The following is a 16,807-nucleotide window of genomic DNA, read 5'->3' as shown; positions in this document are numbered from 1 at the left end:
TCAACCAACCCCAGCCATCCAATTCAACGTGACGCTCGCTAAAGTTGCAAAGTCCCAGAAGTAAACAACATGCACAATTACACGGCCGCTGAGAATGACTAGGTGATGGAAGGAGAAAGCGAGAGAGATATATTGAGAGAGAAAGGGGGAAAAAAAGAGGGTGATGAGCGGAGTCAGAGTGTTAAAAATAAAATCACTCGCCTCACAACATCCGCTCGCCATAAGGCTCTGGGCATTCATGCCACGCAGCTGTCCTTTATGGCTGAGACAAAACATTCTGTGATATATTATACATCTGAAGATGCACTATTAGAAGCCTATTCATTGGGATACATAGTAGGCTGTCGTCCGATAAGTCGCTGAAGTAATTAGCTAGGCTGATGTTAAAAGACCAAGCCGACGGCTGCAGAGTTGTCTATTCAGATAAATGGCTATATGCTTAGGTCTTGCGCTAGGGGGTTGCAGTTAAGCACTTTGTGACAAATGTATTTGTAAGAAAATGGCTAGACAAGTACAAACTGATTGGATTGATTGAACGGTTAGTTGATTGGCTAATTGATTAGCTAATTGACTAATCGATTGATTGATGAGAGGAAGCCACTGTTCTGCAGACAAGAAAATACCGTTCCGTACCTTACTAGAGCTGTGGTGTAGAGTGTCGTTGTACGTGACTCCAGTCTCCACATTCTTGATCTTCATGAAGCGTGGGCATTTGGAGGGGCTGCCATTCTGGAGAGCCTTGTCAGGGGAGATCCTCCCCTGTGCTGGAGGCTGGAGGGAAGAGACGGATGTTTAAGATAATTAATACATTTTAGTCTGTAGAGTAGCGCATAACGCTTCTACTGAGATGGCCTTCGAACCCACCCCTGAGTAGAGGTTTGAGATAAGAACTTTAGGTAGAGAGGGAAAAGGAGAGCGAGAGAGAGGCTGTTTACACAATTCTGATATTTTGCCACTAATTGGTCTTTTGACCAATCAGATTAGATCTTTGGCAATAAATCGGGGCAAAAAAACAAAATCTGAATTGGGCTGCCTGTGTAAACGTAGCCAGAGACCGATAGAGAAGGTCCCTACCACGGACTCCAAATGGGAGCGCCAACATAAGTCCACCAGGAGCATTCTTTTCTCAGCCTCTTACCGTCTAAATCCCAATTCTGATATTTTTTCCACCAATTGGTCTTTTGACCAATCAGATAAAATCTTTTGCCAATAGTAGGGTAAAATATCATAATTGGGCTGCCTGTGTAAACGCAGCCAGTGAGAGACAGGACACACACACACACCCCCCATCACGTAGAAAGGTAATCAGCATCATTAAACACTAGCATGATTGGCTGCTAATTGCCAGCTCCCTCAGCTTGTCTACTATGGTGTGGTTATTATGTGATGATTGCTTGAATGAATGTAATTTACCACAAGTTTGATTGTTGTATTGAATTGATTCTAGTCTCTTAAAGTACTCAGATCTCTCCATGCGGCTGAACCTCAAATCAAAAGGAAATCTATCCCACACCTTGTAATACCTCTTATCATCATCATCTCTCAAGAGGAGTGATTGCGAAACCACGCGGTGAAGGGACCTCAAACAACAGGTGTAATTGTAGCGCTTGCTGAGGGGATGAATGCAAAACGTCAATCGAGGCCCAATGATTTCAATTAATTTTGATTCCTCAGCGATAGAAGTGATTCTGTGCCCAGACGAAACGCTCACCCACCCAGCCAGCGATAGGATGCATTAAAAACGTGTTCCATTGTCATCATATCCAAGTTCCTCTATACAGAAAGCTTATTGTGCAGCTAGGCCACAGAAAGAGAGCTTATTACCCCTGTTGTCAAACAGCCAGAGGAAGGCAGATGAGTACAATGAACATGTAAAGTGTAAGTAGGAGCGAGAACAAGTTCTTCAATTAACATTAATAACATGAATCATGAATTGGGGGAATGAAGAAAAACATATTTATTTTATCAGTTGACAGAGTTTGACTGGTTGAACTCTTGGATCTATTCAGCGATATTATGCAGAAGAACACAGGACAAGAGAACTTCTTGCACGGTGCTACTTCTGCTTATCCTGAGGTGCATCAAAGGAGAGCCAAGTCTCCAGAACCTGTCACCTCTACTTATTAACCAGTCAATGATACAGTAGAAACTTTAGCAGTAAGCTCAGCACAAGGCACAGCCAGAGTTCAGGACAGTCCTCCCCTAAGGTGAAAAATAATCATTCCAAGCCTATCGTCAAGCCCTTTCCATCTTAATGAAATACAAATTTCAACTCTACAACCTTGTCATTTGGTAGTTCTGTAGCCTCCCGTCTCTCCTGGTCCCTCGTACGATGGAGAATGACGTATTGCACAACAGATGGACGCCCTGCTTCACCATCAAATTATCAAGGAAATATGGAAAATGGCTGAGAGAATCAAATGGTAGATCCCCACTACGCACGCACGCACACGTATCCCTCCAGACCTCAAAGACCTAAATGGAGGGAACCTCAAAATACCTAATTTGGAGAGGGCCAAATCAGAGGCGAAAGATGAATCATCTCCCTCGGCGACCACAGCTGCACACATTCAATAGTTCCTTCGATCGTTTCTCTCCATCCGGCCTCATTCACTACGAGAGCAGGCGGTTCAAGCAGCCCAGCCTACGTCACAAGTGGGTGGATCATCATGGGGCCATGTACGGATTATGACGCAAACGTGCGTGTAGACGCACACACAGAGCCAGGGGTCTGGCTCTCTCTCCACTCCAGTCACAACCAGACTCTCCATGAAATCCAGCTTACACGTCTCATATGCTCAGACAGCTATCAGCTGGAAGGATCGAATGCCCAAGTGATGAGATCTTGAGCCAAGAGGGGCTTTGCCTTGTTATGATGCTCATTCACAGTCACAGGAAGCTCTAAGAATTCCAAGAACAAGGAACATGCAATGTATAGATTAGGAGGTTATAGAAGCATATGTTATGTGCGACTCTAGGAGATAGCCATGGGCTAGCATACGCTTACACACATACGGGAGGATAGGCTTTCACAAGTGGATGCACTCGTAAAAATATGCACACACTCTTAGAAAAAAGGGTTCCAAAAGGGTTCTTCGGTTGTCCCCATAGGAGAACCTTTGGGGTTCCATGAAGAACCATCTGTGTAAAGAGTTCTACCTGGAAGCAAAAGGGTTCTACCTGGAACCAAAAAGTGTTTTCCTTAGGGGGAAAAAAAGGTGCTGTCTAGAACCTAAGAGTGCACACAAACATAGTTTAGTGTTTTTACCTTGTCCTTCTCAGAATAAGGGTTGGTGAGCACTGTCTGCATGTTGTTGTCCTTCCTCCACAGGTCTTCACACACACTATCCTTATCAGACGCCAGCTGGGGTGACATACCGTTTCCCATACCAAGGTCCCTGCAAGGCACATATATTTCCGTTTAAGGTAGGGGTCTGTGTGTGTTAACATCTGGTCTTAAACCCCCTATTACGTCTTCACTTTGAGAGACATCAAAACATAGATGAAACGCTCCCCTGAACTAAATCAAAACACTGAGATCTTGCCAAACAATTGCGTAACATACAATAACTAATTTACTACTAATGCAATGACAGTTACTGTGGTGTCAGACGTACAGAAACAATAACCCTAACCCCCTTACCCTAACCCCAACTAAAAAACACTTAGAGAAACAATTCCATTAAAAACAACATACAGATGAAGTACAGCATCTAACTAACATCTATGGGCAAGCAGATATACATCTAACTAACATCTGGGTCTTTCCATGAAATGAGTCCCTTTGATATGTTAAGTAGACATTATGCACCAATATTGAATTGTAAAAGCCTGCTATATTAAATGAAGTGCCATTTAATATAGACCACATGAAAAAAAAAAAAAAAAGTTTTATAAATGAATAAAAGACTTGCTAAAGTGCAAAAATTATGCATTTTGACATGACCCTCTGTGCACCCTCACTTCTACAGTATAAAGATTAACGCACTTAACCCAAACATTTCTCCAGGTTTTCACCATCATTGTAAGGCCCTAGTTATTTTGTTTGCTATAACATTAATTTCTGAAAATTATTATTTCATTACAGATTCATTTTAGGCACAAAAAAAATAAAAAAAATTAAGTCCGTCATTTTAAGGTCAACCCTGTTACGTGGACTGAACTCTTGTAAAAATAATATTAAACATGAATAGTTAAATCATACTGTAAAAGCAGGCGAGCTGGTTATACTCTTTTTGGCCATTGTTTTGTGGTGGAAAATTGAGTGGGTTACCAAAAGATATAGGCTATAAAAATAAAAAAAACTCAGAAACTCAAAAATAACAAGAGTAGTTCTTATACAGTGCATTCGGAAATACCTTATTTACATAAGAATTCAGACCCTTCGCTATGAAACTCGAAATTGAGCTCAGGTGCATCCTCTTTCCATTAATCATCCTTGAGATGTTTCTACAATTGGAGTCCACCAGTGGTAAATTCAATTGATTGGACATGATTTGGAAAGGCACACACACGTCTATATAAGGTCCCACAGTTGACAGTGCATGTAAGAGCAACAACCAAGCCATGACGTCGAAGGAATTGTCCGTAGAGCTCCGAGACAGGACTGTGTCAAGGCACAGATCTGGGGAAGGGTACCGAAAAATGTATGCAGCACTGAAGGTCCCCAAGAACACAGTGGCCTCCATTCTTAAACGGAAGAAGTTTGGAACCACCAAGACTCTTCCTAGAGCTGGCCGCCCGGCCAAACTGAGCAATCGGGGGAGAAAGGCCTTGGTCAGGGAGGTGACCAAGAAACTGATGGTCACTGACCGAGCTCCAGAGTTCCTCTGTGGAGATGGGAGAATCTTCCAGAAGGACTACCATCTCTGCAGCACTCCACCAATCAGGCCTTTATGGTAGAGTGGCCAGACGGAAGCCACTCCTCAGTAAAAAGGCACATGACAGCCAGCTTGGAGTTTGCCAAAAGGCACCTAAAGACTCTCAGACCATGAGAAACAAGATGCTCTGGTCTGATGAAACCAAGATTGAACTCTGTCCTGAATGCCAAGCGTCAAGTCTGAAGGAAACCTGGCAGCATCCCTACGGTAAAGCATGGTGGTGGCAGCATCATGCTGTGGGGATGTTTTTCAGCAGCAGGGACTGGGAGACTAGTCTGGATCGAGGGAAAGATGAATGGAGCAAAGTACAGAGAGATCCTTGGTGATCCTCAGGATCTCAGACAGGGCCGAAAGTTCACCTTCCAAGACAACGCAGGAGTGGCTTCGGGACAAGCCTCTGAATGTCCTTGAGTGGCCCAGCCAGAGCCCGGACTTGAACCCGATCGAACATCTCCGGAGAGACCTGAAAATAGCTGTGCAGCGACACTCCCCATCCAACCTGACAGAGCTTGAGAGAATCTGCAGAGAATAAAGGGAGAAACTCCCCAAATACAGGTGTGCCAAGCTTGTAGCATCATACCCAATAATACTTGAGGCTGTAATCCCTGCCAAAGGTGCTTCAACAAAGTACTGAGTAAAGGGTCTGAATACTTACGTAAATGTGTATTTTTTTATATAAATTAGCAAAAACTTCAAGAAACCTCTTTTTGCTTTGTCATTATGGGGTACTGTGTGTAGATTGATGATTAAATGTGTTTTTTTAAATCAATTTTAGAATAAGGCTGTAAGGCAACAAAATGTGGAAATAGTCAAGGGGTCTGAATACTTTCCGAATGCACAGTACCAGTCAGTCAAAAGTTTGACACACCTACTCATTCAAGTTTTTTTTTTTTTACCATTTTCTACATTGTAGAATAATAGTGAAGACATAAACTATTAAATAACACATACGGAATCAGGTAGTAACCAAAAAACTAAAAAAAGTGTTAAATGAAAATATATTTTATATTTGACATTCTTCAAAGTAGCCACCCTTTGCCTTGATGACAGCTTTGCACACTCTTGGCATTCTCTCAACCAGCTTCAGGAGGTAGTCACCTGGAATGCATTACAATTAACAGGTGTGCCTTGTTAAAAGTTAATTTGTGGAATTTCTTTCCTTCTTAATGCGTTTGAGCTAATCAGTTGTGTTGTGACAAGGTAGGGGGGGTATACAGAAGATAGCCCTGTTTGGTAAAAGACCAAGTCCATATTATGGCAAGAACAGCTCAAATAAGCAAAGAGAAACGACAGTCAATACAGAAAATGTCAAGTACTTTGAAAGTTTCTTCAACTGCAGTCGCAAAAACCATCAAGCACTATGATGAAACTGGCTCTCACGAGGACCGCCACAGGAATAGAAGACCTAGAGTTACATCTGCTGCAGAGGATAAGTTCATTAGAGTTACCAGCCTCAGAAATTGCAGCCCAAATAAATGCTTCACAGAATTCAAGTAACAGACACATCAACTGTTTAGAAGAGGCTGCGTGAATCAGGCCTTCATGGTCGAATTGCTGCAAAGAAACCACCACTAAAGGACACCAATAATAATAAGAAACTTGCTTGGGCCAAGAAACACAAGCAATGTACATTAGACCAGTTGAAATCTGTCCTTTGGTCTGATGAGTCCAAATTTGCGATTTTTGGTTCCAACCGTGTTTTTGTGAGACGCAGAGTAGGTGAACGGATGATCTCCGCATGTGTGGTTCCCACCGTGAAGCATGGAGGAGGTGTGATGGTGTGGGGGTGCTTTGCTGGTGACACAGTCAGTGATTTATTTAGAATTCAAGGCACACTTAACCAGCATGGCTACCACAGCATTCTGCAGTGATACGCCATCCCATCTGGTTTGGGTTTAGTGGGACTATCATTTGTTTTCCAACAGGACAATGACCCAACACACCTCCAGGCTGTATAAGGGCTATTTGACGAAGAAAGAGCGTGATGGAGTGCTGCATCAGATGACCTAGCCTCCACAATCCCCCGACCTCAACCCAATTGAGATGGTTTGGGATGAGTTGGACCGCAGAGTGAAGGAAAAGCAGCCAACAAGTGCTCAGCATATGTGCGAACTCCTTCAAGACTTTTGGAAAAGCATTCCAGGTGAAGCTGGTTGAAAGAATGCCAAGACTGTGTGTTAAGCTGTCAAAGGCAAAGGGTGGCTACTTTGAAGATTCTAAAATAGATTTTGATTTGTTTAACACTTTTTGGGTTACTACATGATTCCATATGTGATATTTCATAGTTTTGATGTCTTCACTATTATTCTACAATGTAGAAAATAATAAAAATAAAGAAAAACCCTCGAATGAGTAGGTGTGTCCAAACTTTTGACTGGTAGTGTATATGGTTTGCTGTTGAACCAGCCTTCGTTATAGCCTATAGGCATACACTTAAGGGTAGCCTATGGAGGCTTTGGTTTTTGACCTTGTATTTATAAGTTCTAAATACAAGGTCAACCAGCATTATCTAATCTCTCATTTCATGATGGGCATATGGACACGTAGCCTACATGGATTTTTATTTACCAACCGCGTTACCGCTAAGACCTGCTTTTCGTTGGTCTTAAAAATCACCCAATATGCGCTGCATGAATTTTTCACGTTTGCGCTTGTTTTCAAGGACACATCAAATATTGCCACCCCTCCCACATCAACGCAAGCAACGTAGCTCCAGCCGAAAATAGAGCCTTCAGCGTGAAAACAGCTTTTGGTATAAATAGCTCTTCTAGTTAATGTGCTGTTCTATTTCAGTTCAACAGCTATCAACTTATTAGCAAGATGATACTGCGCAAATAGTCAGATAACAGTGAAGGCTGAGTCAATACCCAATACCGCAATTTCATTTTCTATAATCCTTCACCTCTATTGGGTGCTCTTTGGAGAGCCTCTTTAGTGATCGAGCTTCGCCATATCTGAACGTCATCATAGCCCTAACAAGGAAATCAGGTTAGCTAGCCGACTCTTTCCTGTCTCAAATGCCAACACGTTTTCAGTCTGCCCGTCTAAAATACAGGATGCATTTAAAGCTAATTTGTGTTAAAGTACCATAGCTATTAATCAACCACAATAGAATTTCCACAGTGCTTTGGTTTGAGGTAGACTTAAAGTGCATATTACATCCATTTTCCAAAAAAGCTATGATTCATTTGAGGATGGGAGCCAGCAGAGCACACATAGGGGGTCGACTCAGTGCTATTGATTGAACTACTGTATGTACCATGCTCTCTCAATCAGATTTAGATTGGATACATGTACACAGGAGATGTAAGATGTCCGTGTCTACAGTACAATCACTACTGCAGGCCTTTGAGTGGGTTTGGACATTAGTGTTTTGCACCAATAGGAGCTCTCCAAAGAAAATAACTGCAAGAATCAGATTGAAACCTTTTTATCTATCCGTCACGGACCAACTGCTCCCTGATGTGAAAAGAAACACTAGAAATGTAGAGATCTATAATTAGCCTGCAGTAGTATTCTCATTCTACCATCTAACCAACTAAATGATCACTGTGTTGTGGTGTGTGGTGATGTACTACTGTGTATGCGTAGTTATGTATGGTCAGGGTCAATAGATCAGCTCACCGGTCCACCTGCACCTCAGCGTCCCTCCTCTCTATGGTCCTCTGTTCCTCTCCGTTGATCTCCCTCTTGCTGTTCTTGATCAGCCGCAGCACCGGCTCTATCTCCTTCAGCATGTCGTTGTTCTCCTCCACACCGTTCAGCAGCAGCGCCCCCCGGCCCCCGTCTCTGAGCATGGGATCTTGGGCTGCGATCAGTGCCTGCACCCCTCCCCTCTGGAGCAGGGCCTCTCTGCGGGAAGGGGTCACCGAGGTGGAGGACAGGTTCTCGATGGCACTCAGCTGCTGTAGGTCTTTGCCTCCCTGCCCCGGGCTGAGGGGGCTTAACGGACAGCAATGCTCGTAGGACTTGGCGGCGGGGAAGGCTGGCCTGGTGACCCTGATGGTCCTCTGACGTCCATCCCCAGACAGGGTGGTCTCCAGGTGGGTGGTGAAGCCCTCAGGGCCCCTAAGGATGAGGACAGCGTGGCTCTCAGGGGACACGTTCTTCAGGGTCTCCAGAGCCCGCTCATAGCTGAGTTCCACCAGTGGCTTGTTGTTGACGGCCAGGACTATGTCCCCCACCTGGACCAGGCCACACTCTTCGGCCGCCCCGCCCCGGATCAGGTCGGACACTATGACGGGCGGCTTGCAGACGCGCTGCTTGACAAGGAAGCCCAGCCCACCCACCTTTCTCTTGAAGAGACGCACCGAGATGATGTTAGGCTGCAGCTGGCACACGGTGGGCTCAGACTCCTGCATGATGTCTGGCGGTGTGTGTGTGTAATCAGTGATCTGATGCATACAGAGCAGGAGGAAAAATAAAGAGAGAGAAGCCATGTTGTGTTAGTAAAAGAGGACATGGCCTTGACTTTGATCTGTTTGACAGTGTGTTTACAGATGCAGTGTGAGTCATCATAGAAACATGATATTACACTGAACATTACCGTCTTTGAGTCATTTCGGCTGGAGTGGAAAGTGCTTTAGACATTTTGTTACTGAAAAAAAATAAAACATCAAAACTTGGTCATGTAGGCTATAGTCGTGATCTGTTTGATATAATAACAGATGTATTTTCTTATCTATTTAGAAATAGTGAGTAAGATAAAGGCTTCAACGCAAGATGACATCTCGTTTATATTGATACCCAAAACAGCAAAGTCACACACATTTCAAGGCAACGTTTGTATGGCTATGTAACTCTGTCCGAGCCCCCCAGAGGGTATCCCATCCACCAGAACCAGTGAGTTCGGTTCAGTCTGATTCTCTGTGCTCTGAGTCGGAGGGGGACTAGCTTGAGGTAGGCAATACCTTCCAAAAGTGTTGAAAAGTACATACAGTGAAGGAAAAACGTATTTGATCCCCTGCTGATTTTGTACATTTGCCCACTGACAAAGAAATTATCAGTCTATCATTTTAAATGGTAGGTTTATTTGAACAGAGAGACAGAATAACAAAAAAATCCAGAAAAACGCATGTCAAAAATGTTTTAAATTGATTTGCATTTTAATGAGGGAAATAAGTATTTGACCCCCTCTCAATCAGAAAGATTTCTGGCTCCCAGGTGTCTTTTATACAGGTAACGAGCTGAGATTAGGAGCATACTCTTAAAGGGAGTGCATCTAATCTCAGCTTGTTACCTGTATAAAAGACACCTGTCCACAGAAGCAATCAGATTCCAAACTCTCCACCATAGCCAAGACCAAAGAGCTCTCCAAGGATGTCAGGGACAAGATTGTAGACCTACAAAAGGCTGGAATGGGCTACAAGACCATCGCCAAGCAGCTTGGTGAGAAGGTGACAACAGTTGGTGCGATTATTCGCAAATGGAAGAAACACAAAAGAACTGTCAATCTCCCTCGGCCTGGGGCTCCATGCAAGATCTCACCTCGTGGAGTTGCAATGATCATGAGAACGGTGAGGAATCAGCCCAGAACTACACGGGAGGATCATGTCAACGATCTCAAGGCAGCTGGGACCATAGTCACCAAGAAAACAATTGGTAACACACTACGCCGTGAAGGACTGAAATCCTGCAGCGCTCGCAAGGTCCCCCATCAAAGGGACGATGGACGGGGCAATGTACCGTCAAATCTTGGGTGAGAACCTCCTTCCCTCAGCCAGGGCATTGAAAATGGGTCGTGGATGGGTATTCCAGCATGACAATGACCCAAAACACACAGCCAACGCAACAAAGGAGTGGCTCAAGAAGAAGCACATTAAGGTCCTGGAGTGGCCTAGCCAGTCTCCAGACCTTAATCCCATAGAACATCTGTGGAGGGAGCTGAAGGTTCGAGTTGCCAAACGTCAGCCTCGAAACCTTAATGACTTGGAGAACATCTACAAAGTGGAGTGGGACAAAATCCCTCCTGAGATGTGTGCAAACCTGGTGGCCAACAAGAAACGTCTGACCTCTGTGATTGCCAACAAGGGTTTTGCCACCAAGTACTATGTCATGTTTTGCAGAGGGGTCAAATACTTATTTCCCTCATTAAAATGCAAATCAATTTATAACATTTTTGACATGCGTTTTTCTGGATTTTTGTTGTTGTTATTGTCTCTCACTGTTCAAATAAACCTACCATTAAAATTATATAGACTGATCATTTCTTTGTCAGTGGGCAAACGTACAAAATCAGCAGGGGATCAAATACTTTTTCCCCCTCACTGTATCTCCCATTGATAACACTGCCCTAATCCATCAAATTTCCTCACAGTAACGTGTGTTTGCTTGTTTACGTCTCTGTCTCCTATCCTGTTACTCTGCTCTTGTTCTCCAGGACTTAGGAGTTCTGCCCAACACCCAGATGTGGATGCACCTGATGTCCTCCATTACCAACCACCCTTCAACTTTTCATTACATCATCTGCAGCTGCTGTTATGATCATGTTGTCATTATCTGCTAAAAAACATATTAGTCTATCATACTGGGAACATAATGTGAGATACACAGATTAACTAAAAACCCTAGCACTGCAAACACTCAGAACAAAGAGAGCAGCAGTGCCTGGACTTTGCAGTCTCCCTCTTCAAGTCCCCCTTCTGAGACTGCCTGCCTGTTGACAGGCAGAACCTCCCACCCACACAGCAACCACCAGAATTCTGTATTTTAGTCTATGATAGCCATGTGAGTGTACAAAAATAATAATAAAATCGGAAAATATATGAATGACACAACTGTACCAAAAAATATCAAAGTTGATTTATTAAAATCTTAAATATTGCGAGGTTGGTTTTCACAGCTGTTTCACAAGGTGTTCATTACTGTAAGTTGTAACGTATCCTTTGATGGTATTTATTTGTTACACATTATTCATTGTTGTATACTAGGACCTACAATAGATACATATATATTCAACCACAAGGGTGTACTAATGAGATAGAAAAAAATGAATCATAATAGAGGACTACTGAAATTATATTATTTCAGTGTAGACAAGGGAAGGGCAGGTTACAATTAAAAACATGACAGCCAGACAAGCTAGTGTATGAATCAAACGGATTTGCATATGAATGGAGTGGAAATTAGCTGACTTCGTGATCTGTAAGGTAAGTAACTTTAACGTGTCAAGCAGATTACGTTTTCTTTGCCATTTCCGAAACGTAGCAACGTTTAAGACATGGATTTAATGTTAACAAGGTACCCAAAAGTAGTTTAAAGTAATGTTCATTTTATTAGCTAAACAAAACTTGTTTAAACAACGAAATTGCAGCGGAAATCAGCCTTGTTTGCATTGCGATGATGAAAATAACTATTTATGCTGTAATGATCTCCAAAATTCTAATCATTAGGTCATCACACCGTTGATATAGCAACGGACGCTAATAGTTTATCGAATCCCATTGTGACGCAGAGGGGGACACTATTTGGCCGGGGGACACCATTTGGCATGACAGACCCAGACTGCCCCCTGAGGGACAACATAGTGAATAGGTGCTGGGGATGCTACTGAACCACCCATGCTCACTGAGAAATGTCTGCCACATAGTTTGACCTGAGCCAGTTGAGGGCAACACTGGAGATTCCCACTCACCTCTCCAGCCGGTCAACAAAGATGTTAAGATCAAGAGTATCAAATGCGGCACAGATCCAAAATAACTAGAATAGAGCATTCACCGACAACCAACAGAAGGCCATTACTGACTTACAATAAAGCAGTGTCCTTGCTGTGAAGTGAGTGGAAGCCAGACTGGAAGTTATTCATACTCAATTAAACCACCAATTCCTTGAAAATAACTTTTCTAAAATCTTGGATAATACCAAATCACTTTTTTTTAATACGTTTAGAGATACTGTTTGCAGAGATCAGGGGATAAAAGCATGTCATTGTTGTAACCAGAATGTTTGAATTGTGGGATTTCAGAGAACAGGGTAGAGAAGTAGTTTGCCCCTTTAAGGTTTGCAAGCGCTATCTGCAGTTCAAACAATTACAAAGAAGTCACCCCACCACTGATTTTGTAAAAAGCTGAGGGATGGGTCTGGAGAACTGTAACCACTCAAGCTCATGGACAGAGCTATGATAACAAAGGACTGAACATCCATAAAATTTAAAATTATAGTTCTACCATGTTTTGAGGCTATACAGCCCTCAAACGCAACTCTGGACCTGAAAGCCAGATCCACTGCGTTTTTTTTTCAATGTTACCTTCTAAATCAGGGACCGATTTAGACCTGGGACACCAGGTGGGTGCAGGTAGAACAGAAGACCAGCAGGCTCCAGACCTTGTAGGGTAAGAGTTGAATACCCCTGCTATACAGTTTTTTATTTTTTACAGAAAACAAGCTTATATTTTGGGTTCTGATGTGGTACGACAGTTGAACTAAGCTCATGAGGCATTTATAAGTTATATTCTTCAATAATCAATTGATGGATATACAGTGGGGAAAAAAAGTATTTAGTCAGCCACCAATTGTGCAAGTTCTCCCACTTAAAAAGATGAGAGGCCTGTAATTTTCATCATAGGTATACGTCAACTATGACAGACAAAATGAGGAAAGAAAATCCAGAAATTCACATTGTAGGATTTTTTATGAATTTATTTGCAAATTATGGTGGAAAATAAGTATTTGGTCAATAACAAAAGTTTCTCAATACTTTGTTATATACCCTTTGTTGGCAATGACACAGGTCAAACGTTTTCTGTAAGTCTTCACAAGGTTTTCACACACTGTTGCTGGTATTTTGGCCCATTCCTCCATGCAGATCTCCTCTAGAGCAGTGATGTTTTGGGGCTGTCGCTGGGCAACACAGACTTTCAACTCCCTCCAAAGATTTTCTATGGCATTGAGATCTGGAGACTGGCTAAGCCACTCCAGGACCTTGAAATGCTTCTTACGAAGCCACTCCTTCGTTGCCCGGGCGGTGTGTTTGGGATCATTGTCATGCTGAAAGACCCAGCCACGTTTCATCTTCAATGCCCTTGCTGATGGAAGGAGGTTTTCACTCAAAATCTCACGATACATGGCCCCATTCATTCTTTCCTTTACACGGATCAGTCGTCCTGGTCCCTTTGCAGAAAAACAGCCCCAAAGCATGATGTTTCCACCCCCATGCTTCACAGTAGGTATGGTGTTCTTTGGATGCAACTAGGCATTCTCTGTCCTCCAAACACGACGAGTTGAGTTTTTACCAAAAAGTTCTATTTTGGTTTCATCTGACCATATGACATTCTCCCAATCCTCTTCTGGATCATCCAAATGCACTCTAGCAAACTTCAGACAGGGCCTGGACATGTACTGGCTTAAGCAGTGGGACACGTCTGGCACTGCAGGATTTGAGTCCCTGGCGGCGTAGTGTGTTACTGATGGTAGGCTTTGTTACTTTGGTCCCAGCTCTCTGCAGGTCATTCACTAGGTCCCCCCGTGTGGTTCTGGGATTTTTGCTCACTGTTCTTGTGATCATGTTGACCCCACGGGGTGAGATCTTGCGTGGAGCCCCAGATCGAGGGAGATTATCAGTGGTCTTGTATGTCTTCCATTTCCTAATAATTGCTCCCACAGTTGATTTCTTCAAACCAAGCTGCTTACCTATTGCAGATTCAGTCTTCCCAGCCTGGTGCAGGTCTACAATTTTGTTTCTGGTGTCCTTTGACAGCTCTTTGGTCTTGGCCATAGTGGAGTTTGGAGTGTGACTGTTTGAGGTTGTGGACAGGTGTCTTTTATACTGATAACAAGTTCAAACAGGTGCCATTAATACAGGTAACGAGTGGAGGACAGAGGAGCCTCTTAAAGAAGAAGTTACAGGTCTGTGAGAGCCAGAAATCTTGCTTGTTTGTAGGTGACCAAATACTTATTTTCCACCATAATTAGCAAATAAATTCATAAAAAATCCTACAATGTGATTGTCTGGAAAAAAAAATCTCAATTTGTCTGTCATAGTTGACGTGTACCTATGATGAAAATTACAGGCCTCTCTCATCTTTTTAAGTGGGAGAACTTGCACAATTGGTGGCTGACTAAATACTTTTTTTCCCCACTGTAAGTAACTTCAGTCTAAAAATGTATGTACAGTGGCTTGCGAAAGTATTCACCCCCCTTGGCATCTTTCCTATTTTGTTGCCTTACAACCTGGAAATAAAATTGATTTTTGGGGAGGTTTGTATATTTGAGTTACACAATGTGCCTACCACTTTGAAGATGTAAAATAAAAAACTTTGTATAACAAACAAGAAAAAAAAAAAAAAAAACAGAACTTGAGCATGCATAACTATTCACCCCCCCAAAGTCAATACTTTGTAGAGCCACCTTTTGCAGCAATTACAGCTGCAAGTCTCTTGGGGTATGACTCTATAAGCTTGGCACATCTAGCCACTGGGATTTTTGCCCATTCTTCAAGGCAAAACTGCTCCAGCTCCTTCAAGTTGGATGGGCTCCGCTGGTGTACAGCAATCTTTAAGTCATACCACAGATTCTCAATTGGATTGAGGTCTGGGCTTTGACTAGGCCATTCCAAGACATTTAAAATGTTTCCCCTTAAACCACTCGAGTTTTGCTTTAGCAGTATGCTTAGGGTCATTGTCCTGCTGGAAGGTGAACCTCCGTCCCAGTCTCAAATCTCTTGAAGACAAACAGGTTTCCCTCAAGAATTTCACTGTATTTAGCGCCATCCATCATTCCTTCAATTCTGACCAGTTTCCCAGTCCCTGCCGATGAAAAACATCCCCACAGCATGATGCTGCCACCACCATGCTTCACTGGGGGGGATGGTGTTCTCGGGGTGATGAGAGGTGTTGGGTTGGCGCCAGACATAGCGTTTTCCTGGATGGCCAAAAAGCTAAATTTTAGTCTCATCTGACCAGAGTACATTCTTCCATATGTTTGGGGAGTCTCCCAAATGCCTTTTGGCGAACAACAAACGTGTTTGCTTATTTTTTTCTTTAAGCAATGGCTTTTTTCTGGCCACTCTTCCATAAAGCCCAGCTCTGTGGAGTGTACGGCTTAAAGTGGTCCTATGGACATATACTCCAATCTCCTCTGTGGAGCTTTGCAGCTCCTTCAGCGTTGTCTTTGGTCTCTTTGTTGCCTCTGATTAATGCCCTCCTTGCCTGGTCCGTGAGTTTTGGTGGTCGCCCCTCTCTTAGCAGGTTTGTTGTGGTGCCATATTCTTAGCATTTTTTAATAATGGATTTAATGGTGCCCCATGGGATGTTCAAAGATTCTGATATTTTTTTATAACCCAACCCTGACTGTACTTCTCCACAACTTCGTCCCTGACCTGTTTGGAGGGCTCCTTGGTCTTCATGGTGCCGCTTGCTTGGTGGTGCCGCTTGCTTGGTGGTGCCGCTTGCTTGGTGGTGTTGCAGACTCTGGGACCTTTCAGAACAGGTGTATATATACACACTGAGATCATGTGACCAATTTTGACTATTTTGTGTATCCAAATAAAAATCAATTTAAATTACAGGTTGTAATGCAACAAAATAGAAAAGAATCCAAGGGAGATTAATACTTTTGCAAGGCACTGTAGCTACTGCAGATTTCCCCTTTAACCGCAACATTGTAATTTCTCATCCTTCCATTTCTGTTCAGACGTTCTAAATTCACTTTTTAAAAAGGCACAAGTGTGATCATTTAATCAAGGTGAGAGACTCTGGCAGACTTAATTCTTGAGTTTAACTGGTGCCACAGTCAAAAGTAAATATTTTCAAAGTAATGTGCTATCACCTATTTTTGGAAAGCCTTTAACCGACAAAAATCAACAGTAGAATTGAGCAGTTGTTACATTCGATTTGACAGTGTATGTGTGAAACCGCAACGATAGCGATGCATAATCAACAGCGCTAAACAGCCAAAAAATGCGTACTTTTCTGTATGGTGCGTTATGTTTG

The 16,807-nt window shown here is 43.0% G+C and overlaps 1 protein-coding gene across 2 annotated transcripts in view; it reads right to left on the bottom strand.

Annotated features, from left to right (window-relative positions):
- nos1 (nitric oxide synthase 1 (neuronal)) overlaps positions 1-16,807 on the bottom strand; it is a 71,781-nt gene that overhangs the window by 54,796 nt on the left and 178 nt on the right. For both annotated transcript variants that reach the window (XM_041901657.2, XM_041901658.2), the window contains exons 2-4: positions 8,505-9,274; positions 3,269-3,398; positions 634-771 (exon numbers count right to left, since the gene is read on the bottom strand). In XM_041901657.2, the coding sequence (XP_041757591.1) occupies positions 634-771; positions 3,269-3,398; positions 8,505-9,241 (1,005 nt within the window). In that variant the 5' untranslated portion in view covers positions 9,242-9,274. The remainder of the gene's footprint in view (positions 1-633; positions 772-3,268; positions 3,399-8,504; positions 9,275-16,807) is intronic.

The sequence above is a fragment of the Coregonus clupeaformis genome, chromosome 16 (genome assembly GCF_020615455.1).
Source record: "Coregonus clupeaformis isolate EN_2021a chromosome 16, ASM2061545v1, whole genome shotgun sequence".
NCBI classification, from domain to species: Eukaryota; Metazoa; Chordata; class Actinopteri; order Salmoniformes; family Salmonidae; genus Coregonus; species Coregonus clupeaformis.
Note: the sequence above shows the minus strand (reverse complement) of the source record. Positions and strands in the feature narration are given on the sequence as shown.